General features: G+C 39.6%; 1 protein-coding gene across 4 annotated transcripts in view; it reads left to right on the top strand.

The window, feature by feature from the left end:
• Cep162 (centrosomal protein 162) overlaps nucleotides 1-25,260 on the top strand; it is a 62,932-nt gene that overhangs the window by 5,317 nt on the left and 32,355 nt on the right. For 2 of the 4 annotated variants that reach the window (XM_027410993.2, XM_027410995.2), the window contains exons 3-13: nucleotides 628-739; nucleotides 3,444-3,602; nucleotides 3,882-4,065; nucleotides 5,468-5,535; nucleotides 9,052-9,170; nucleotides 10,668-10,698; nucleotides 11,112-11,228; nucleotides 17,120-17,311; nucleotides 17,854-17,935; nucleotides 21,237-21,519; nucleotides 22,621-22,882. In XM_027410993.2, coding sequence (XP_027266794.1) covers nucleotides 628-739; nucleotides 3,444-3,602; nucleotides 3,882-4,065; nucleotides 5,468-5,535; nucleotides 9,052-9,170; nucleotides 10,668-10,698; nucleotides 11,112-11,228; nucleotides 17,120-17,311; nucleotides 17,854-17,935; nucleotides 21,237-21,519; nucleotides 22,621-22,882 — 1,609 coding nt within the window. Of the gene's footprint in view, nucleotides 1-627; nucleotides 740-3,443; nucleotides 3,603-3,881; nucleotides 4,066-5,467; nucleotides 5,536-9,051; nucleotides 9,171-10,667; nucleotides 10,699-11,111; nucleotides 11,229-17,119; nucleotides 17,312-17,853; nucleotides 17,936-21,236; nucleotides 21,520-22,620; nucleotides 22,883-25,260 lie in introns of those variants that run through there. The other 2 variants (XM_027410994.2, XM_035443864.1) reach the window with 2 other exon arrangements.

Raw genomic sequence — 25,260 nt, 5'->3', positions numbered from 1 at the left:
CTCATTATCAGGAGAGGACAGTTAAGGTAGCCTCTTCTCTGTTGCTTAGATTGTTAGTTGGTGTCATCTTTGAAGCTCTCCAGACATTTCCCTAGTGCCTGATTTCTCTTTAAACCTATAATGTCTCCCTCTATTTTATTATCTCTTATCTTGCTCTCTTCTGTTCTTCTCCCAGCTCAACTTCCCTGCCCCATCATGTCCTCCTCAGCCCTCCTCTTCTCCCCTTTCATTCTCCTAGTTCTCTCTCCCTTCCCCCAATGCTCTCAATTTGCTCAGGAGAACTTGTCCCTTTCCCCTTCTCCAGGGGACCATGTATGTCTCTCTTAGGGTCCTCCTTGTTTACTAGCTTCTCTGGCAGTGTGGATTGTAGGCTGGTAATCCTTTGTCTAAAATCCATATATGAGTGAGTATGGTACCTTACTTGTTTTATTCTAGAGATGAAATCAGTATTCAAAGATATATGCTTGATTTTGAAGCTTGGCCACCTGTGTCTGGAAATGGAATTTGCACATTATTTCTTAGACTATTGTTCATGTGACAATTGAACTGTGAGAGAAAAATATGTTATATCTGGGATTTTATAATTTGAAATGTATTTTAAAATTTATCAATTTGTATCTAATTCAGCTTTCAGATGATTCTTTTGAAAGTTCAAACAAAACATCTAAACAACCTAAGAAAGAAATGAAGAAGAAAGACACAGTGCCTTGGTGGATAACTGAAGATGATTTTGATGATGGTAAAGCCTGCTAATTTTTTGTTGTTGTTTTAAATCATTTGACCACAAGAGGTCAGTCAAGAGTTTTAATTCTGCAGTTACTGCATTATTAAACTGTAAAGAAAACTGAGGTTTGAGTTGATTTTCATATTATTCTACTTTGTTATCCATTATGTAATTGAGAATATCTTTTTGCATTACTTTGCATTGAGATCATTTAAACTAAAGAGATTAGTCAAGTATGTTTGCATATTTACATGTCTTGTATAGGATATAAATAAACTTTAGGTGGTTAAATAATCTGCCACTATATTCATGTAACCACACTGACAAATAAGTAAAATTTGGAATCACAGTCTGCTAACAAGTAATAAAAAGCAATAATTTATTGCTTCAACTATAACACATGCATTTGTCTTCTTTGGCATGTGTTTATACTTTCCCCAGGATGTTTCTAGTCATGTTTTACAAATGCAATGTGACTCTAAGTGTTGCTTACTTTAATATAATAGGTGTGCATTATATGGAATGCTGTCTGTGACTTGAAGCAAGTCACACTGTGTATGACGTAGCCTTCTGTTTATGCTGCTGCCACAGCTGTAAAGAACTATGACTACAACTATGTTCTCAGTACTTGTGGGTCAGGGTTATGCACAATTTTGTTGACTAATAGTATTTCTGCTTCTCCAGTTGAGGGGAAGATTTTACCTGTGGCTTTTGTTGTTGTTATTGTTATTGGGTTTGTTTTTCTTTTCATTTTTACCCCACAATATTGAGCCTGGCCGGGCGTTGGTGGTGCACGCCTTTAGTCCCAGCACTCAGGAGGCAGAGGCCAGCAGATCTCTGTGAGTTTGAGGCCAGCCTGGTCTCCACAGCGAGTGCCAGGATAGGCTCCAAAGCTACACAGAGAAACCCTGTCTCGGAAAAAAAAAAAAAAAAAAAAAAAAAAAAAAAAATATTGAGCCTGACTTCTCTCAAGTGACAGTTGAGGTTCTACATAAGCTGATGGTAGCCCTCCTCTCATGTGATCTGGCCACACACTTGGTTATTCTGTCTTCTAGAAACACATTTGCATCCCAGCCTCTGTGCCTTGCTTAGCCCTTGCTTCCCTACTCTCATAGGCCTTCCTCTCAACTTCCTTGTCCGGTAAGGCTCATGTCACTACTTTACACGGTCCTGCAGTAACTCTGCCAGCTTCCCGTTACTAGTGTTTTCTCTTTTGAGCTCAGAACACCACAGAGCACCTCCACATTGTGTGACAGACACTCCTGGACTTGGGAGCTGTGTGTGGATGGAAAGCACTTCTTTTCCTGTGTTAGCATAGATTTCACAGTGCTCTTTAGGTTTTGTTGTTGTTGATAATGATGTTATTTATTTGTTTTTAACTACAATACATTAAAGGAATTTCTCAGTGGAAACTTCAAGGTGACTTTTCATGAATTCCTCAAACCATACAACAATTAAGTATGCCTGTAAAGAATTCTTTTCTAGACTCATTTTTCCCATTAGTGTTCAAAAAAGATATAAGATAGAAGTACTTTGGAAACTATTGCCAAAGATTTGGAACTGACTTAGCATCGAAGCCTTTTGCCTAGAAGGTACTAAATCAGAGCAGAAATATTAAAATGTTCCAAAAGGAAAGAATAGCTCCTGGAACAGAAACACTTGCCTATAACAACTAAAATCATCAGTTGTTTCTAAGAAAGTGTTAGTCCAAAGTAGTTGCAGGTAATAAAAGAACCAGGCAGAACTAGGTGAAGCACAAACCCTTTAGACTTCACTAGCACACCAGAGTTCTGCTACACTCTACCCAGAGTGTAGCCTACCCATTCCCAGTCACAAGCATTTAGTGAGTTTAAAGTGCATTCTGTGTATCAGGCGCTATGATACTCACAAGATGGGAGTCCTGCCACAGATTGAAAGAGCTTCTGAGAGACCTGTATCCCCATCCTAAGGAGAGGGGTTCATTCATTACCAGTCTTGAATAGCTACCACTAAACATAAAAACTGAGCAAATTCTCATGGAATATGGATTGTTTTGTGGGGTGTTTGTTTGTTTGTTTGTTTTTCTAGTTATCATAAGGCTAAAGGGTTCTGCCTAGTTAGTGAAACTGGAATTCTTTTGCTGGTCAGTAACTAAGTTATCTGTGAGTTTCTGTTGTTGGTCTGGGTCCCATCTATTGAGTTCAGCTTTAGAGCCAGAGTGAGAAGTTACCACAGCAGCACCCCAGCTGTGGTTTGCACTCAGTCATCTGCGGGATCTGGGATTGATCTTGACTTTGTACAACTGGGTGGAAATTGCTGTGTGATTTAGCAAGACCATTATCCACATAAAGCCAGAAAAGAACTTGATTCTGGAGCCTGAGGCTTTTTGTCAGGTTGATAGCAGAGGCTATGACACAAATCCATCATGAAATACATTTAGTGTCTCCATTATAATTTAGTTTCAGAGAAAATGGGACACTCAAAAATGTTGTTAGAGACTATGATAGCCTCGCCTCTCCAAAAATATTACACATACCCTGGTGTGAAACTTTCCCAGTGTTTGAGAAATGATGACTTCAGAGATGTTCTGGTGTTTTTTTAAAATGATATTTACAAGAAATTTGTCTAGCCCTTGTATTTGTCCTTGAACCTACTCTCCCTGTCTTGAGTTTTGTGTGCTGGTTCATATCCTCCCTGAATATGACTACCTGAATATAAATATGAATACCAACTCATAAAGACTTGTTCCTAGAACTGCTTAGAACAAATGTGAGCTATTTGAAGACAAAGAAGACTTCTCAGCCCATTATGGACACAGAAGAGGAGTCTGCTGAAAAAGCTCAATTTCTTAAGAGCAGTGGAACCTCCATCTTAAGTGTTGACAGCTTAGAAGCCAATGGTGAGAAGGGGATGTGAGTCGGGAAGTCACAGCTACTGTTCTTGAGAGACTTTTGTAGCAGTGGACCCAGCTACTGCACAGCTTCCATCGCAGATCATACAGACAGATAGTGTATCTCCCCAGAGAATCAGAATCGCAATTCAGAGACAACATCCACCTTCCAGCCTTTTGTAGATCTGCTTGATGGGTGGGGGTTCCTACACAACATCAACAGAAGCATTGCTTAATTTTATCAAAGTTGTACATGTTAACAAAATATGTTTATTTATTTCTATGTAGAATTAGTCCTTTCTGAGCTCCATCATAGTACCCTGGGGTTGGGCTTGGACACACTAGAAGAACAAGAAGAAAAAGAGCAGTTCTTTGCCAGACTTGAAAAAGGCTTGACATCTTCTATTGATTATTCCAAATTAAATCAAGAACTGGATTCTGATGACTCCACACAATTCAGAGCTTTACATAGGTAAGTACAATAAAAAACATTATTTTTTTTTTACTTTTCAATACTTCTATGTGTGTATGAATCCATGTAGATAAACATGTAACAGATCCCATCCATTTTTTTTTTTTTTAAAGAAGCAAAGACAAGTTTGGTTTGTGTCTTACCTTTGTGCATGGTGACTGTTGGTTATCAGAGACCTCATTTATCTAGAAATTCCAGTTGACTGAGCTGGCCACTCTCTAGAGCAGAGTAGACCATTGCCATTCTCTAGTCTTTTTTAAGGTCTTAAATTTCTTTAATTTAGTTATCCAAATAGCTGTTTTTCTTCTCATAAATGAAAATCAGGTTGTGTTCTTGTCTAGGATCTTAAGAACACAAAAGTAGAATGGAAGAGTTGGGAGAATCATGGCATATGGATAACTAGAGCCGAGTCTCAGCAGATGAAGTAGTACCTGGACTTTCATGGGCTGTGGGGTTCTGAGGCTATAGTGTACTTCCAGCATTGTAGATAGTGATGGTTAACAAGAGTCTTCAGTCAGAAACAATGGATTTTATTTCTCACAACTATACCAATACCTGGCTTAAGGCCCTATTCTAGTTACTTTTCTATTGCTATGATGAAAAACCACGACCAAGGTAACTTATAAAAGCAAGAGTTTACATGGGCTTAATATTTCAGAGGTTAGAGTCCATGATGGTGGAGTAAAGGCCTGGCAACAGGCAGCAGGATACCTAAAAGCTCACATCTAGATCTACAGGTATCAGGCAGGGAAAGCTAACTGTAAATGCTGGGATTTTGAAACCTTAATGACCACCCTACTTACACTTTTTCAACTTTTCAAACTTATCTTTTCCAACATGGCCACATGTTTTCTGATATTTCCCAAGCAGTTCCACCAACTGAGGAACAGGTGTTCAAATATCTGAACCTAGAGGGACCATTATCATCCAAACCACTGCAGGCCCCTCCCTTTTCAGTTTCCATTAAGAGTTACATTGCTTATTGACATATAAATGCTAATCTCATTTTGTGGGGTTTTGTTGTTGTTTTGGCTTTCCTGTAAAGTTTGCTCAATCCTCCTCATAGCTTATAATTCCTAATCTCTAGTGAAGAAGAGGTGCCTGGCTCACGGGATGCTGTGTGTTCATATTAAAGCACATACATAGAAAATTGTGTTTGTAGCTAAGAAAAATGGCATTTCTTTTGACTGTTTGTTCAGCCTCAAGTTAGTTTGGGGCTTTAAGGATCTTTTGTTTTCAAAACATTTTCCTTCTATCACCCTAATTTTTAGATTTGGTAAAAATTTGGTAGAACAATGGCACTTGAGAAAACATAATTTTAGGAAATTTGAAGCAAATAATGCAGCATAAATTGCCTGGATATACATTAACCTGTGGTGTTGCATGTTAAATGTTTTTCCAGCTATCTGGCTAACACAGAACCAGCTGAAGATGGACATGAGAGTGAGTCAGAGCATGAGGGACTGCCAGGTAACCTTACTGAAAAGATAATGCAGCGTACAGTACAGCCATTGATAAGAACAGTCCTGAAAAGGTGAAACCACATTGTCTTAGAAAGTGCTTCGAGCAGCAGAGTGTACAGTGCAGAGTGTACGGTGTGGTATTATCTCAGGAACTAAGGAATTACTAAGGGGAACTGCTGCCTCACATGTCGAAGCTAGTGGGAAAGTTTTGTGTGAAGATGGTGGGGAATCCAAAGGCAAAACTAAGATCTCCAGTGTGTGGTCCAGGAAACAGTACTTTCTCTCTTCTTTGATTTCATTTTCTTCTTTAAAAAATGTCTGTTCTGGTAGACAGTCAGTCCTGCAACTTGATCAGCCTGAGGCACTTCTCTTTCACTTAGGGGTGTCTGGAACAGCCACTGTGGGTATCACTCGTCTGCTATCCTGGGGCATTCCCTCCTGAGGTTTCTTGTAATATTCCACGGTGATCACTGAGGGCTTTCCACTCACAGGGGCTGGGGATAAAAATTCTCCCTGCCTGTGTCACCAGAGGGGACTGTCCAAGCTATAGTTACCCAGTTCTCAACACAACCTTCACATTAAGGGTTTAGTATTTACTAATAACTCAGAAGGACCCTCATCCCCAGGGACCCATGCAGATTTCTTCTGGAGCTCTTTCTGCCTGTATGTGCCCATACCTCATTACTGCCCCGCAACTTCTGCATATCTTGGCCTCTCAGAACTCATTGAAACTGACGCACCTTCCCCCATACTCCAAAAATGTATTCACCTTCAGTGATTATGGAGCTCATATCTCATTTGTTTACATTTCTTTGGAATTACCTTTTTCCCTGCCAGTTATTGGGAGTCTAAAAACAATTACTTTCTATATTTTGTGCGGAGTTCAGCTCCAACAGGCCACAGACACGGGAGAGGAGATGTGGAGCTCTCGGCGATATAAACACAGAGAAGACTTCTCTGAGGAGGGAAACTTAATGCTTTTCTTATCTTCACTTTCTCCTAACTCTTTTATACTATCTAAGACAAAAATCTCTATGCAAGAAAGAAGTCACCTCACAACTGCAAGTTACAGATTTTCCAAAAACAAATTAAAATCTTTACATAGGAGGAAACCACATTATGGTCACAAGTTACATATTTCTCTTAGAAGCCCATGTGTAGTTACACATTTTTCTATGTGTTCATTTTCCCACTATAATACCTTCACTTCAAAACAATGATTGTTTTATTATTGTTGATTAACACAGTTTTAAGCAAGGCAAGTGTATTTCAGCCAGTTCCTTTGTACCTTTGTGTGTGGTTTCAGGGTAGCCAATTTCGGTCCTATTTCTACAATACAAAACTTACTCAAGTGGTCTAGCTAACAATCTATTTTTCTTTTTTTCCTTACACACAGTGGGGTCATTTAATTTCCTTTCACAACTTTGTTTTTGTAAGGTGCACACCAAAACCTGAGATTAATTCTGTAAGCTACATGACCATGGAACTCAGACCTAACCTTGGGTGTAGGGACATAATTAATTACCTTCTTTTGTTATCAGCCTATTTTTCCACAGGCAGAATTCATGTGTCTATAATGCATGAAACTAACTTGTTTTCATTTTCCAGCCTCAGCACATCTCACATCTCTAAGTGTTATTGCTCTATAAATATCATGTTCGTTATGATTTGCGTGTAAACTGCCCAGTGAAGAGTGGGAATTTTCCCATGAAACAATCACACTAGACTAGATACAGTGGGATTCTTTCACATAATAATCACACCATGCCAAATACAGTAAGAACACGATAGCAGCAAGCAGGAGAAGGCAAAGTAGAAGCAAGGCATTCTGGAGACCGCTCCCCAGGTCTTTGCCTCTTGTGGGTGGGGGGTGTCTTCATCTAGCTGTGCTAACTAGTGAGCTATACTCCAAAAATACCATTGCTGACTGCAGCTCCTCTGGCATTGCACTGCCAATTTTGTCTGATTGTTCACAATGGAATTTAAATTCAGTTCCTTCAATTCTGGCATGACAGAGGAGAATTTTCAGATTGCATTGTACTCAGAGTTTACAGATAAATTTGCCAATAAAGGATGGCAAATGAGCATTTAGACTTTAATTGTCTATGGTTTACTTTATCTGAATTTTAATGAACACATTCTTGTTTTGAAAATTATAATTTTGAAGTTAAGCATGGAGGATATTTTGAATGTGTAATATACAACAGGTCAGCACTCTCAGTGTAGCTGTGTTGGCGACACTGGGTACTGACCCAGATGGTTCTCAGAAATGACCACCTCTTTGGTTTGCCTCTTCATTTTTATGTCAGCTTAATTCACCTTGATATTTCTGAAATCTCTGTCATGTTGTTTTCCTTCCCTGTGCTGTTTCCTTTCATTTCTGTGTCACTTACTAGTGACATTTCCTTCTTATTTCACACCAACTCTATTCATGACAGATTCCTAGGAAAAAGCCTGGTCATTTATATGTTATATGGTAATATTTTCCTATAATTTGTTCAGTTACTAAATGAAAACATTAAAGTGTAGTTTGGAATAATGTACATTAGCAATTTTCCCAATTTAGAAGGAGGGGCTGAGTGAGTACTTTGCTTGGCATGTCCAGGTTCATTTCCGTACTGCAAAGAGAAAAAAGAAATAAAAAAAGTGATTTGTGGCTTCTTTAACTTTTAATGTAGATTAAGCAAAACTAGCTATAATAGTGCCAATCAGTACTATTACACATCATATTTGGCCCTTAGATTGTCCATGTTATATATGAAGTACCCCTTAAATACTGTTTAGTTCTCAGATCTCAGTGTTCATTGAAATAAGTGCTGTTGCCATCTCTACAGGGGAGAAAAGTAAGACCAGGGGTTTTGTGATGGACCATCATTCTGAAGCTGGAAGTAGAGGGGTAAAGATCTAGGCCTCTGTTCCAGGTCATACTGTTAAGCACTACTTCTACATACTATCTCTGTATACCCACACTGCACCCCTTTGCATTCTGAAGAAGGGTTCCTCTCCTTTAGCCCACTGATCTCAGTCAGTCTCTTGATTGAAAAATAATAAACACCTTAAAAATTGATGAAAGAGATGTTGACTGTATCACTCCTGCCCCACCTGCCCCATGAGTAGACTGATGAGATCAGTTAACTGGAAGATGCCTTTTTCTCCCCCTGCAAAGACACTAAGATATATAGAGTCTAGGAGCTTCACACCAAGAATTGTCCAGGAATGAAGAACAGCAGAAGTCATATAGGGTCAGTTTTTATGTAAGGGACATGTCAAAGTATGGAAAATAAAATAAACCCGAGATGGTCTCAAGGAGGAGGGGGAGGGAGAGGAGACGGGAGAAGAAAGAAGCAGTAGCAGCTAAGGGAAGGGAAGGGAAGGGAAGGGAAGGGAAAAGATCTGAGAAGTACCATCATGCTAATACCTAAGTGGGTTGTTCACAAACATCTTCTTTCTAAGCCAGTACTCCTTTCTTGATATTTCACTTTGACAATGTGATCCTTCTGTTTCTAACAATAACTTCCTTCAGAAACATACAGTGATGATTTTGAAGATGCAGAGGATGTCGATGCGCCTTTGATTACTGAAAAGGAAGAGACCCATCCCGCAGAAAACTCTGAGTCAGGAAGAGCGCATGTACCCGCACAGGTATATATCCGTTGTCCTTCAACTGCTTCTGGCCACTTCACTAACTCGCCATGTGAAAACTTAAGGTACAGAGTTCTCCATAGCCCTGCTCATTGTTAACGCAAAGTCTCAGGGTGTTCGTGGAAATTAAACAGTCATCATAGTTGATGCTTCTATGTAGGATGGCCTTTGCTGTATAATTTCCTTAAGTAAGCATTAGCAATTGAATACAATTAAATGTTGTTGCTACTTTTCAGTTGGGCTATGGACTGGCATCATTGTAAGACTTGACCTTGTGGAAGCAGTAAATAGCAGGATTGCTAAGAGTAGCAGAGTTTGTATCTGGAACTCATGTGCTTACGATAAGGAATCACACTGCTCCGTTCACATCCAGTCTGCTGCTCTGTAATCCTGTCATCCCTCAGTTCTTCCCAGTGTGTACTTAGGGCTACCATTAAATAATACCAATACCTGTGTACTACTGTCATTTAAGCTATGTAATAGTAGTTAATGGGATCATTACTATTTATTATTTTGGTCATGAGCTGGACAGTTTTGAGGGGGGACTGTTAGGACAAGATGTTTAAAGCTTATATAAAACCATAGTTTCTCTAAATAGAAGCAATTTGAGGTTATACATAAATGCTTTGTTTTTTTTAAATTATTTAATACATTTCCTTGAGTACACACACACACACACACACACACACACACACACACATATATAAATATATATATGTTACTCAGACTGCAAGAAGCAACTTAATTTTTAAATTAATGCAAAAATTAATGTGTCCTCATGACATCTTTAGAAACTCATGGTATTTATGTTTGAAATTTGGTGATCCCAATATTTAATGAAAATTAATAAAGAGCATGATATTACTGTTCATCAAGAAGGTGTGCTCTGCATAATAATGTGGAGCTCTCCCAGAAGAGCTGAGTAAGAATCAAAATAATAAAAAACTAAACTTGTTACTGTAGGAGACCCTGCACTTGGCCTAGCCAAGAAGGGAGTCAAGGATGGTGCTCCTTAAAACCTTAGTATTGAAGACCTGCATCTCTCCTGTCATTGGTTGCATGCCTGTCTGTACTGTAGTTATATCCTTCAAATGGTAGAGAAAATGTGGAATTGGATGTATATTTGGTAATTATTTTTTGAACAATTAATTGATTGATAATGTTATAATTGTAGACTATGTAATTGTGTCACATAGCCCTGTTACTTTGATATTTAAAAAAAAAAAGACTGAATTTTTAAAAAGAGACAGCACAGTAGATGAGCTGGTGGCCTCTAGGTACTTTAGGCAAAGCTTCTTAAGGCCTAAAATAGTTTTGGTAATTGCCCAGGTTTAGAAGAGACAGGTACAAGTTCTGCACAGCTGGGGCTCAGACAAGTGTAGGTGAAGGAACCTAGAAAACATGGCTCCTGATCTTCTCGTAGCTCCTGCTTCTCAGAACTGTGGTTATTTTATATAATTTTGCTTTCAAAACATGTAATTTTTTCTTTTAACTTAGGAGGAAGAGAAAACTGGCATGCTGGCTAATGGTAAATATTAATTGGCAAGTAATTTAGACTGTTTAAAAATCTTATCTAAATAATTTTGAATAAAATGTCTTTATTTTGAATGTCTCTCTAAGGAATTAAAATTCAGAACTTTGCCCAGTCATTTGTCCTTTATGCCTATCTTGACCCCATCCTGTTACATTTGAAATATTTCCTCTTCCATTTTTCTGAGGCATTTTACCTTCTAAATAAATGTATAGGTACATATACACATTTATGTTTGCCTGTTACCTTGTACGTACATTAAAATCATGCATGTGGTAACGCACATCTGATTGTACACTAACAACACTCATATGTAAATGTTTACCTCTTAGCATTGCTTGTGCCTAATTTTATTGGTCCAGAGTCACACAGTTTCCTACACTCCTTCTGTGCTGTTCATGTTCCTGCAGTTGTGCTGCTCGATTCTTTAGACTCTGTTGAGGATGTCAACCTGGCTGATCAAAGTAAAGCAACCCCTGAAGCAAAGGCCCTCCCCGAAGTGACTGGTGGTGAACTAACAGGGACAGGTAATGTATTTGAAAACTTGACTTTTCTCTAACTATAGAATGCTCTGTGGCTAACTGGCTTCATTTGTAGAAAAAAAAAATCCATGAAATAACTATTAAAGACATTTAATCTCATAGGTTGAATAGGCTGTCAATACAAGGGGAGCATTGTAGGTGAGGATTAAGTAGTTGTGCCTATCCACAGTTTTCTGTTCAGTTCACCATGTGTAGGTGAAATGGACATGGGTCTCTGCTGTGTTTAACGTAGCTCCCTCCTTAGGTAGAGGCTAGATCACACCCTTAATTCTGAACTATTTTCCTTAGAGCTTGTAACAATTTTATGATAATGCCCTTTCAAACTGTAAAGCAATAGAACCATCATTGCCAATTGGATCTTCCAAGAAATAAGGATTGTGCCAGGCAGCATATTTTGTTTTGATGTAGAATATATTATATTCTTGATTTCCCACATGGATAATTGCCAATAGGAACATCCTTAACTGTCTTGCTTTGGGAGTTCAGAGTACCCATTAATATTGGTCAGGTAAACTGAGACACTTGGATAAAAACAGTAGAAATCACAAACCCACTCTAAGCATCTTGTATTTATTTATACTAATTGTTTTCTTGTTGCAGAAAAGCTCCCGTGTCTTGGTGTGTAGATCATTGCACTTTTTCTTTACTTATTTTTGTATTGTGTGTATGTGTATATGATGTGGATCTCCTGGGGCATGAATGACATGGCACACATGTTGTCATAGTTCAACTTTCAGAAGTTCAACCTCTTCCACTGTAGGTTCTGAGGATCAAACTCAGATATTAATGCCTGTATAACAAAGCTTTCACCCACTGAGCCATCTCATTGGTGCCTGGCTTGATGAATTTTTAAACACCAAACATGCCCATGTAATCAGCATCTAAATCAAAAAGGAAGGCTTAAACTACATTATCTTGTTCAACATCATCCAAGGATCATTACTGTCTAGACTTGTTTCATGTAGTTTTCCTCTTCAAATGGAAAATAAAAAATTTCTGGGTGTGGTGCTACATGCTTGTAATCCCAGCATTCAATAGGCTGGAGGATGGCAAATTTAAGGTCAACCTGGGCTATATAACAAGACCCCATCTTTGAGCTGGCAAATAAGGGTATTTGCTGCCAAAGGGTATTTGCTGCTAACTACCTGAGTTCAATCCCCAGACCCACACGATAGAAAGGGGAGTGGGAACGACACAAGCAGATTGTCCTCTGACCTCACATGCACCATGGCATGTACACATACACACAAATAGTAATTTTTTTTTTAATTTTAAAAAGACCAGCTCTCAAAACAATAGAAAAAAATACTTCAAAGATAGACATTTCATCAAGACATAGTTCTGGTACACACACCCGAGTGTCTACCATGATGACATGTTTGCAGAGCACATCTCATAGTCTTACCTCCATGCTAGCACAGTCTGTCTCCTTGAAATTTTTGGTAAGCAGTCATGAACACTTTTAACAGATGAGGGTAGAACTACAGCTTTTCTGGTCCAGCATACTCTAGGTTTGTGTTGGGTGGGGGGGGGCATCATCAGAAGAGTGTTAAGATGTTCATGGAACAAGTGAAGAAGGCAGACGTTATTACATGATTTCTGCAGAGTACTGCAGAATTATGGAAGTGGCTCACTTGATTGTGCAAATTGGCCTTTATTACAATTTTAAGTTTCAAAGCAGAATTTCAACCAAACATCTGTGGGATTTACGATTGTCTCTGGAACACTGATGTTATAAAGCATTAGGAAAACCACTGCCATGGGCTATAAAAAAAAAAAAAAAAAAAAAAAAAAAAAAAACTCAGAAACCAAAAGTACATTACTCAAAGTAATAATACATCTGTCATTTCCTGTTTAAATGTTTTTTATTCTAAAAGTGATTCTTTTAGTCGTTTACTGGCCGTGCAGTGTGACTTTGTTACATAGACTTGTGTTCATGTTCCCAGCTCTGCTTATGTGCTCTGTGACAACTAATGACTTTATCCTATTTCCTCGTCTTTAAAATGAGGCCTTGTAAGGGTCAGCTAATGAGGATACAGCATAGTGCATTGTTAAAAATGGGAGATCATGGCTCAGTGAGATGGCCCAGAGGTAAAAGTTCTTGCTGTGCAAACTTGAAAACCTGGGTTCGATCCTCAGAATCCATGTAAATGTGAAAGGAGGTAACTGACTCCATAGAGTTGTCCTTTGACCTCTATATACAAGCTGTGGCATACACCTGACACAAATACACACACATACACACACACACACACACACACACACACACACACACACACACACACACACACACACACATAATACATAAATTACTTTTAAATTAAAAGTAATTCAAAGGGATCTTTTATTAGCATCATGAAATTCTTTGTGCTAGGCTGTATGTTAGTAAATATGAAAGTGAGGTTTCCCTAATATAAGGCTGGATTGTTTTCACTCATTTCATTCACACCAAACAGAGTCACATTATTGTGTCATGGATGCATAGCTGGAATAGTTATCCTGTGAGGTGAGGCCTTTTCTCTGAAAGTGACAGTTGATGACTTTCTATAGTTGAAAGCATAGGAAGCTTTGGACTTGTATGAAGTAACTACATGGAATCCTTGCCTTTTCAGTGTAAGGCAGAGAACTAAGCCTTCTGACTTACATAACATTCATGAAGAAAGGTCATTTGCATGATTGTGGGATGGCTTTTAATGTGCTTTGAATTGACAAAGGACCTTTCCCTGTTCCATTTCCAACAGCTTTACTTGGTATCTCTAGTTCCTAACATTTAGTCATTTCATTTTCCACACATGTAGTTCTTCGCTGATCTAAGACAGTGGTTCTCAACCTTCCCAATGCTGTGACCCTTTAACATAGCTCCTCATGTCGTGGTGACCCCCATCCATAAAATTATTTTGTTGCCACTTCATAACTCTAATTTTGCTACTGTTGTTAATTGTAATGTAAATATCTGATATGCAGGATATTCCATATATGACCCCTGTGAACAGGTGGTTCGACCCTAGAGGGGTCTTAAAGCAGAGGTTGAGAACCACTGCTCCCCTTCTGGCAGGTTACACATACTAAACTGGGCATATATGTTGAGTGCTGCTGGGCCATCCTCTCAGTGTTCAGGTTATTCTGTAGTGTATTCAGCAGCTCACTCAGTAACCTCCTGTTTTTATAGAAAAAAAGGAAGTGCTTTATACCCTTTCTTTTTTTTATAACAATTATTTCCTGAGTTGTTCCCTAGTGGGTGTGACTGTAGGGGGGGTGGGGGCAGCTTCTCTGCTACATAAAAGACAGCGGAACAGACCTTTCCCTCCGATCATCTTCAAAGAACCCTGCTCTTTGACTGTAGGAGGAGACTCTGCTCTAGTAGTGTCCTCCACTTGTAGACTTTTGTCTCTTTAAGATGTTTATTCTTTACTATATGTGTTCCAAATAGTCTTGGTGACCTGGAGCGTTAGAAAGAAGCCTCGCTGTAGGGCATCACTACAGATACCTCCATGACACTCATCTCCTCCTGCATTTTGAAGCATTTATCTAATTATTTTTTTTAATCAATAAAAGCCTGGGAGTCAACTATCAGGGTAAAAACCTGATTGATCAGAGAAGCAGTGGAGAAGCGACCAGTGACTTCCCTCCATCCAACCCTCTCCCTTCTTCTCTCTCTCTCCCTCTCCTTAATCCAATAATCAGAGAATCTTTCTAAGCCCCTCTCTACTACTTCCTGTATCTATCTGTCCTGGCTCCTCCAAAACCTCTATGACTAATTTTGATCAGATAGTAGCTAGCTCCACCTTTTGATTTAAGGTAAACTTCATTGGCAGTCTCTGGAGTGTGAGAGTGCAATCAAAATATCCCATAACAACATTGAGTATGGGAAAAAAATCCCTTACAAGCTGTGCTCTGTATAGTTTCTGTTGTGTATAGAACATGAGGTTATATAAGCCATTGAGGGGGAGTTGTTTGATTTTTGTTTGGTTTGTGGTTTTTTATTTTGTTTTGTTTTGGGACAGGGTTTCTCTGTGTGTTGCTTTGGATGTCCTGGAACTCACTCTGTAGGCCAGACTGGCCTAGAAATCACAGAGATCCACCTGCCTCTGCCTCCCAAGTACCAGAATTAAAGGTGTGTGCCACCAACACCTGGCTAAGCTTTTTGTGTGGGTGTTTGTGAACCGTTTTATTTTAAGTGTTAATCATAGATGTCAAAAGAGGAGACTGACCACTCTATATTTTTCCCATTCTGTGGCTTATTCTTTAGTTTTGAAAATCCATAGTTAAAACTGTAAAATATTAAGAAAATGTTCATAAAAGTATTTGGTCATTATTCTCATTAGTTTTCCCCAAATAGTCAGCTGTTGAGAGGAAGGTATTAGGGCAGGAAGAATAAGAGGTAACATCAAGCTTTCTGTTCTGGGTGACTGAGTAAATAAATAATGGTACCATTAGCTAAGAATAGGAAATACTGGTGAGGAATATAACGAATTTAGTTGGAAGTGTATTGTCTGATTGACTTTACAAGACAATGCAGATGTCTTTTAGAGAGTTTGTGTTCAGAAAAGTGATGACACAAATGTAGATTTGAAAATACTGAAGCAGGCCTATAGATAAGATTAAGGGGCTAGATGAAATTAGCTGGGGGTACATATACAGTTTGGCTTGTTAGCATGCTTGTTTGATATTCACAAGGCCCTGAGTTCAGTCTCCAGTACTTTGTAAGACAAGTGTGATGGTTCATTCCTTTAATTCTAACACTTGATCAGAAGTTCAGAGTCATCTTCAGCTGTATAACAAGCTCAAGGCCAGCCTGGACTACATGAGACCCTTTCTCCAAAAAGAAAGGGAAGAGTCAGAGAGATGGCTTAGTGGGCAAAGGTACTTTGCCATGCAAGCCTGGTGACTCAATCTGTAGAACCAACATAGGTAGACAGAACCAACTCCAGTGTTATCCTTTAACTTCCACTGTATAATTTGTATTTGTATGTGCACACCATATACATCCAATAATAGTTATAATGATAATATTTTAAAACAAAGATGGAGGGGAGGAGAAAGAGTAGAATTGGATTTATTTTATTACTATTATTATTATTGGGTTTTTTTGTTTTGTTTTTTGAGACAGGGTTTCTCTGTAGCTTTGGAACCTGTCCTGAAACTCACTCTGTAGATCAGGCTGGCCTTGAACTCAAAGAGATCGCTTGCCTCTGCCTCCCAAGTGCTGGAAATAAAGGCATGCACCACCAAACAGTATTCAGAGGGTTTTAAAAGAGTACTGGAGGTAAACCACTTGATGGGCCATTGATAAAAAATGAAAAAGCACTGACTAGAGTGGCAGGAATTACAAGGAGAAGAAAAGGTATAAAAGAAACAATGACCAGGTAGAGGATAATGTCAGATGTCTCACAAGCTCAGAAGGACACATGACTGGGCTTGGCCATCAAGAAACAACTTTCAGTCACAGCAGCTTCAACAAGATGGTAGAACACTTGGTGCTTTGCAAAGTCGGAGGAGCATGCTTGTCATAGAACCATTACAGACTGACATTACCACATAGCAGAGTGAGAATGGGTGTGGTAAGGCAAGGACAGCATCCTTGTATCCATTTAGGAAGTGTGAGAACAGTTTTACCCAGCACCGAGAGGCTGGTTAAAGACCATGAGGAGGCAGTGCCTGGTAAAATCAGAGTTGACAGTTACCACATTAGGACTGCCTTGACTTGCTATGACTTCATACTGATAGCCTACCCAGGTTCCTGCTAGACTCTGCTTTTGTAATACTGCCGTTGTCTTGCGCTGTGTTCACCATTCACCATTCCTAAGAGACTATGTTTCATCTTCCTCCTGTGCCTGTCACATTGTGATGCCTAGGAATTACATTTATTTCAACAGGTGTTTCTTATGGACAGAGCAGTGGTGACACAGAAGCCCTGCATCAGGCTTACTGTCACATAGCTCATTCTCTGGGAGACACGGGCAAACCAAGAATTGAGGCTAGCACCGTGGCAAATGCCAAGAGCTCAGTAAAAGATCATCTTCAAGAAAATGAAGAGTCTTCAAAGAACATCTCTACCACAGAATCTGGTAAAGGCTGACAGCTTTAGCAGAAAGATGATGGGTGGATAATGAATGGACAGAATGTCTCTACTATTTACCCTCCTTAAATAGTGTTCATTGAAGTATATTTTGCATACAGTTTGCTGTGGTGATGACTTCTCAGTGTTTGACTATAAAGGGCATGATCAAATGAAACCCCACCAAAGTTAGAGCTAAACGCAGAAAACAGCTCACCTTCTAATGTGCCTTAACCAAATTGAGCAACAAATTTGGTGTACATGTATATGGGTATTAATGGTTTTTAGTAGAAACTAGTATTTTGAGATTTAAAAACTAAATCACATAACAAGTGTAAGTGTGAGTTCTGAGTATAGATAATGGAGTTGTATTTTATAAATTCAAAGAAAGGGTTCCTGGTACAATTTTGTCATGCAAACTTCATTTATTGTGCATGCCATTTTGTTAACTGTATGAAGTAGAGAAATTTTTGATTTTTGTGATACTCCGTGTGTAATTTAAGCAATTTAGGCAATGTTTTGGTTTCTAATCAAACTTTTCTCTCCTTTTAGATCTGCCCACAGTAGAGGAGCTGATGAAACCCATCAGGATAGACTCCTACGGGGTCAGTGGCTTTGACTTGCCGCCCATCAGGTATGAGGTTTGAGCAATGCCCTGTGCAGGATGGTTACTTAGTTGAGTCGTGTTTACTGTTTCAGTTGTTTTGTCTCGGAAATTATAACCATCTGTTCTGTGGAACCATTCCTAGTAAATGATTAATGAAAAATACAGGCTAGCGTGTGTCTACCTGTGAGCCTCTGCTCTTTTTTTATATTTATCATGACCAAAAGCAACTTGGGGAGGAACAAGTTTATTTGGCTTACACTTCCACATCATTGTTCATTATGGAAGGAAGTCAGGACAGGAACTCAAGCAGGACAGGAACTTGAGCTAGGCATGAGCTAATACAGAGGCCATGGAGGGGTGCTACTTACATGGCTTGCTCAGCCTGCTTTTTTATAGAACCACCAGCCCAGACATGGCCCCACCCACAATGGGTTGGGCCCTCCCCTATCAATCATTAGTTAAGAAAATACCCTACAGAATTACCTGCAGCCCCATCTTATGGAGGCATTTTCTCATTTGAGGCTCTCTCCTCAGAAGAGGAAGGTTGTGTCAGATTGATATGAAACTATCCAGCCCACAGATGTTGTGCTAAGGGAAGTAAGTCAGAGACAAACACCAAATGTTCCTGCATGTTTGAACTACATGGAATAGTAGAATATCATAGAATAAAAAGAAGAAAGGTAGGAGCTGCAGCAATAGAATTGTCAGTGGCTTGCTTGGTGGGGGTTGTCGGGGAGGGTGTTCTTTGATGCTTGTAGAGTTTCAGTTTCACAAAATCAGTATGGTGATAGATGGCAGTAAAGTTTGTTCAACATTATAAATAGATTTTATCACTGAAATGTACACTTACAGTGGTTAAAATTGTAAATTTTATGTCAAATACATATGTCATAAGAAAAATTGTAGAATAAACACACGCACAAAAAAAACTGAAGACAAATATACTTACATAATCCAAGGAACAGTCATTTCAGAGTGTCAATAATGCCATTGTTAGCACATTTAAACCTTTAGCAACTTAAACTGCTATAACATAGTCCTTGAAGTCCTAGTAGTAGACCATCAGACAATTATTTCTCACTCACACATGGGTCAGTGAGGCTGGCATGGGCTCTGCTCTATGTAGGCATTCAGTGCCCAGTGCTTCAGTCATCAGCTGTAGCTTTGAGGCTGTAGTGTCACCCAGCCAGTAGAGAAGTGGCCTGTCACTTTAGCTTTCATTCTGTCAGTCAGAACTAAGTCTTAGGAAACCAACTGAAGGAAGGTGGAAAGTGTGATTTGCTTGTGTGCCTAGAAAGAAAAGCATATTAGTTTGGTAGTGTCTAATTAGTACCCTCTTAATAACCAGATTGCCGATGGCTGTCATTTTTCTTTACACAAAGTCCTATTTAGAGCTCTCACCATCTGAAAGGCCATAATATCTAAGTGAAGCCTGGCCCTTTCCAGTTTGGGTGTGATTCTCTACCAGCAAATGAATGAATAGAAAGTCAGTGTGCTTCTTTACTGTGGGCAGTGTACAATAATGGAACTGGCTGTGTTCATAAATGGAAAGTCTGAGGGAAATAGAGCAGTCAGTATTGCCACTTAAAAAAGACCGGAAGGACCTTGTAAAAACCTTAAATAATGGGATTGCCCAGATTAGAACTACTTATGAATATACTGCCCTGGATAGCTGCTGCTCCTGTTCCTTGAAGGACTTATCTAAGGTTATCACCGTCAGCCAAGCCACAGTGGGTCTTGTGAGGGGGGCATGCCGTGTTGGGTGACACACTTTTTTCTCAGTCTACTCCCTGCCTGCAGGTAGTTTTAATACACCCATTTTCTGGCTCTGGGGAGTTGTTCTGCTTTGATTTGATTTGCTTTTGAACAAGATTATTGACCAGCGAGCGGCCTTCTGGTCTGTTTGGCTCCAGTCAGCTCCATGTGCCAGCAACTAGATTCAAACTTCTTTGCTAGATAAAATGTTAAACCTACTTGAGGTGTTTGGTTCTTGACACTCCTGGAACAGTAACCCCATGTGATGAACACAATCTATAGCCCTTATGAGAAACATTCAGTGTTCTTTCAATTGAGAAATTTAATGAAGTTCTATTTCTCGTACCATCTTTCCAAAGTGAGCCCTATTGCTGATGTCTAGATGTGAAGAGTAAAGCCAATAGGTTTTCAGTTTCTAAGTATTCCTTGTCAGTTCTCCAGAAGAGCCATTCTGTCCCGAGTTCAACCAGTTTCTTGTAATATCTTGCTGAAAGCAGCCAGCACTTAGTGTCATTATGTCCTCTCCAGCCACTTATTCCTCTTACTGTTCCAGGTGTGGCATGTGGTCAGGCTCATATGAAATTGGAAGTGGCAGATTAGCAAGTGTTTTGCACTAAAACGCCACTCTGTAGCCTCTGCCATCGGTTTCCTGGCACTTAGAGCCCATCTATGCTATTGCTTACATTATGATGGCAAGAACTAATGTCAGGGAAATGTGGCTTAGTTGGTACCCAGCAAGAACAGGAAACACTTGGATTAGCATCTAGACAGTATCTGCTGCTGCTGTGAACAGAGAAGAAGCTGATGTACTTCCCACTGGGTTAGAAGTTTCCAGCATTTACTGAGTAGCTTGTCTGCATAGCATAAAAATGGTAGCCTCTTAAACTGTTCTTCAATCACAAATCATAAGATATTCATATTTTTAGAGTTCTTATGGTGTACTGGTGTTTAACCAAATATAAGACATTCCCTGGAGATACAGTTCCCTAATTAAAAAAAAAAATGATGTAGCCAGACATGTTGCTGTATGCCTGTAATCCCAGAACTAGGGAGGCAGAAGCAGGTGGATCTCTGAGTTCAAGGCCAGCCTGGTCCACAGAACAAGTTCTAGAACAGCCAGGGCTGTTACACAGAGAAACCCTGTGTTGAAAAAACCATAACAAAAACAAATGCATGTTGACTTAATAAGAAATTGTGGGCAAAAATTATTTGCTGCATTAAAATTATCTGAAATTAGTCAAGCACAATTGTGCATGCTTATAATCTCAGCACTTAGAGTTGGAGGCAGGAGGATCGGGAGTTCAGGATCATCCTCTACTAAAATGTGAGTTAGAAGCCAGCCTCGGCTACATACGACCCTGCCTCAAATGAACAGAAAAAGTATAAGCAGTTACATGATAACATGTGGGTGTCCTAGGCTAACTGGTAGTGTAGTGTAGTGTAGTGTTTGACGTGTTTAACATTGTAACATCATTTAAATAGTTACAGCTCATGTGTCTGTGCAAATGTGGGTGGATACTACTGAGGAACTTGAGGAATTATGCTACATACTGTGCTCTACTTTGTTCTGTAGCCTTAAGAAAGCAGCTGACAGTAAGGAAGGGGAATCTGTGAGCTCTTTACTCCATAAAATGAACACAAACACTGTGTCTCAAGACCCCACTCACGTGAACCAGTTTCCCTACAAACACGATGAGAATGTGACTTTACACAAGACAGAGGGTGAGATTATGGGTGGTGGCTGTCCAGCAGCAACTGCTATGGAAGAGCGTTTGGACAAAATGTACCTAGAGATTTTGAAGAAAAAAACAACTGTTAACCCTTCACTATTACCTCAGGATGACAAAACTAATCAGGTAAGAAGTATGTGCTTAAGCTAGTGGGGCCGATGATGTCATCTGTGGGTAGCACTTATTACCAAAACTTCCAGTCTCCAAGTTCGGAGTACCACCATAGCATTCCCTTTCTTTTTATTTTCTTTTACTCTTCTCTCATACATTACATCCCAGCTACAGTTTTCCCTCCCTACTCTTCCAAGCCCCTCCCCTACTTCTCTCCCTCAGATCCACTCCTTCTCCATTTCTCTTCAGAAAAAGAGGAGGATATCCCAAGGATATCAAGCAGACACAGCATAACAAGTTACAATAAATCTAGGCACAAATATTCATATCGGGGCTGGACAAGATAATCCAGTAGGAGGAAAAGGGTGCCACAAGCAGACAAAAGAGTCAGAGACATTCCTAATCTCGCTGTTAAGAGTCCCACAAGAACACCTAGCTATACAACAACAACATACATGCAGAGGACCAAGGTCAGACCCATGCAGGTTCCCTGAATGTCTCTTCAGTCTCTCTGAGCCCTAGTTAGTTGGTTCTGTGGGCCATTTCTTTGTGGTGTTCTTGACAGTGGCCCCTGCAACCCTCTCTCCCTCTGCTCCCATAGGTTGCTGGATGACACCTCTCTGATCACAGTTGGGCTAGGCACTGATCTATGAGCATAGCACAATAACCATTTCCTCTTGCCTTTTCTTTCCTTTCTCTTTCCTTTTAGTAACTAGATTAAGACTTGGATAGTTTCAGAAAATAGTCTCATCACTTCGTTGCTCATAGCTCATCTTTCTCATAGTCTGCACCATAGGAGAGTTGGCATTTTATAGGATTGTGATTAGCAACTGTGACAAAATATGCATGTCATTGTTCCTTCTTTCTCTGCTTTTGTCTTTGTGCTTTATAGTTCCATGGTTCCAGCATTCTATTTTTACTTTCTAATTTTGTATTTGCTATAAAGCATCTCATTTTTGTGGAGTAAGGCAATGTGCTGTATCATTTTATTGTTACTGTGTTACTTCACAAACCTCATTATTTGCCAATCACAGTCTTGCCATGTGTTAAATTTTCATTAACAGCAACAGTAGTGTTTCATTCTGATACTAAAGAGTTTGTTCTTGTTGTATACAGACTTCCAGGACTCAGCTCAGTGCTGGGGAAGAGGGGCCTGTAACTGGTAAACAGGTTCCATACAAGAAGGCCAGAAGTGCACCTCCTTTGCTTAAGAGAAAGCCGCAGAGTGGACTGTACATGTCAGCTCGGAGCTCAGGGTACGGCAAGCCCACTTCGTCACTTCAGTTATTTTCTGCTCTTGAAAAGAAAACTTCAAAGGACAATACAAAAAGTAAAAATGTGAGATCCATTCCCACCTCAAATCAGTTTAGGAAAAAGGGTAAGAATACATTCTCTTCAAGATAAATTTGATACATTTAACTCATTATTTCATTTTCTTTGTTTTTTGTGGAGGAGAATGTTAGAGAACTGTATATTCTTCTTAGGGTAAGTGTAGTTTATAGCTTTTGACCCAGGATAGTGGCAATGAAGACCCTGAAAGGTAACTGATGGAAATGTGTTTAAAAGGAGAACTGATAATATAAAAATCTGGTTTGGGTCACTGCAGTTTTTTGTTCCAAGCAACTGAAGGACTGGAACTGCCACTCGCTGAGGTGAGAAAAATCGAGGTAAATTTTGGGTTGGAAGGAAGAGAGATTATGACTTTGAGATGACTATTTTGATTGACAAGTAGCTATGAAGAGAGGGCAGTTAGATTGAAAGTCTGGCATTCAAGAGGAAGTATAGACTCAAGATCCCATATGAGAACTTATTAATGAGCAGAAGACACATTTTTCAAAGCAGTAACACTTACTGAGCATGAGGATGTTCTTGTTACCTTTCTGTTGTTACAATACAACACCATATCTAAAAGCAACTTGGGAAGAAAGAATTTGTCTTATAGGCGACAGTCTATCATTGTGGAAAGCCAAGGCAGGGGCTTGAAGCAGAAACTACAGGGGGATGCTGAACTGAGTTGGTTGCCCTAGATTTTTCAGCTACCTTTCTTATACATCCCAGGTCCTGCTGCTTAGGGGTTGCACCACCCACAGTAGACCCTCCTGCTTGAATTATCAGTTAAGAAAATGCCCCACAGACATGCTATCCACAGACCAGTCTGTTGGAGTCAGTTCTTCAATTGAGGTTCCTTCTTCCCATTTGACCCTTAAATTTGTGTCTTTTGACAACTGAAGCTGTGACAGGATAACTAGAGGGTAAACAAACAGGTTCACTAGCAGATCAGACAGGACAAACTGCAAACAAAGCAGGAAGAATGAGGTGGGAGAACCCTGACAAAACCTTCAGTCTAGGAACTTCTGGGGGGCAGTTTCTGTGAAAGATAGAGTTGGAGCAGGAGCTGACTTGAGGGGAGGAGGAGCTAAGAGACACTTTGGGGCCACCACCCTAGCACTGTTGGTTAAGACATTTGCCACTGCAGCCTGGCAACCTGAGTTAATCCTGGAACCCACATGAAGGTGAAGGATAGAACCAACTCCTCAAGGCTGTCCTCTGGCCTCTACACCTCCATACATATCATGCACATATTATATCCACACAGTAATAAATTAGTATTTTTAAATTAAAAAAAAGAAGGGCAGGAGAGATGGCTTAGCAGTCAAGAGCCTTGGCTGTTCCTGAGTTCAGGTCCCAGCATTCACAAGGCAGCTCACAACTTCTATAATGGAATCCGACGCCCTCTTCTGGTGTGTGGATGTACATGCAGACAAACACTCATACACAAAAATACATAAATGAATAAATCATTTTAAATTTTTAAAAAAGAAACATGGCTTTGCTCTCAGTAGCTGAAGTGACTAAATGTTTGCATGTCATTAAGAAGGATTGAATGGGAAGAAAAAGGATGCACGGTGTAGTAGATAGAGGGAAAAATTGCCTGGGCAGAATCCTCGGCTTAGAAGAACTATGATGGTGCACAGTAGACTGCATTAGCTAGGAATGTGGACAGCTCTGAGTTCTGGGAAATGTGGAGGACAGGAAGAGAGCACAGGCTAGGAGCTGGACAGATGTGGGAGGGATGTGGATGTTCCTTCTATAGGTTTGCTTTGGTCTTCTTGGAAATCAACACCGTGCCGTTAGCTAGCAGTGAAAAGGGGAAGAAGGGGAGAAGTAAGCATCCAAGAGATTACTAAATTGGAGGTTAGAAGGCCATTGCATGATTGGTGATGGGAACCCAGATCATGCAGTACAAGTGAGAAGCTAAGGGGGAAGGAACGTTGAGGGGTTGCAAGGGCCTGGTATGTTGAATTCATTGCAAATGAGTACAGAAGTGTCACAGTGATTGAGAAAGGATCAATGTCAATGATGGGTTGATAGATGAAGGCAGCATGTTTATGAGTAAAGTTAACTAATATTCTAAACTTGTTTTTCAATATCTCAAAATCTTACAGTGTTTTTGACTATCAATCAAAATACATTACTCATTTTTATACTAAAGCATGCTGTTTGGGGGAGCTAATATGTTGAGCTAAGCACATTGCTATCAGTTACAGAATTAGGTGCTGTTAGTGGGGAGAAAGTGGAGGTTAGTGGCTAGCAGACCTGCCATGTGGGGACTGCCTTTTTATTCTAGTTACCTTTTATTTAGCATTTAGTGTTTATGTTTTCATTTGTAAAATAATACTGTTATGAGAAGAAAACTTGCTCATGATGAGTTCAAATTTAAAAATAGGGGAAAATAAGAAAAAGGAAAATTAACAA

Source organism: Cricetulus griseus, chromosome 4 (assembly GCF_003668045.3).
Source record: "Cricetulus griseus strain 17A/GY chromosome 4, alternate assembly CriGri-PICRH-1.0, whole genome shotgun sequence".
Taxonomy (NCBI): Eukaryota; Metazoa; Chordata; class Mammalia; order Rodentia; family Cricetidae; genus Cricetulus; species Cricetulus griseus.
This window is presented reverse-complemented; position numbering and strand designations above follow the sequence as displayed.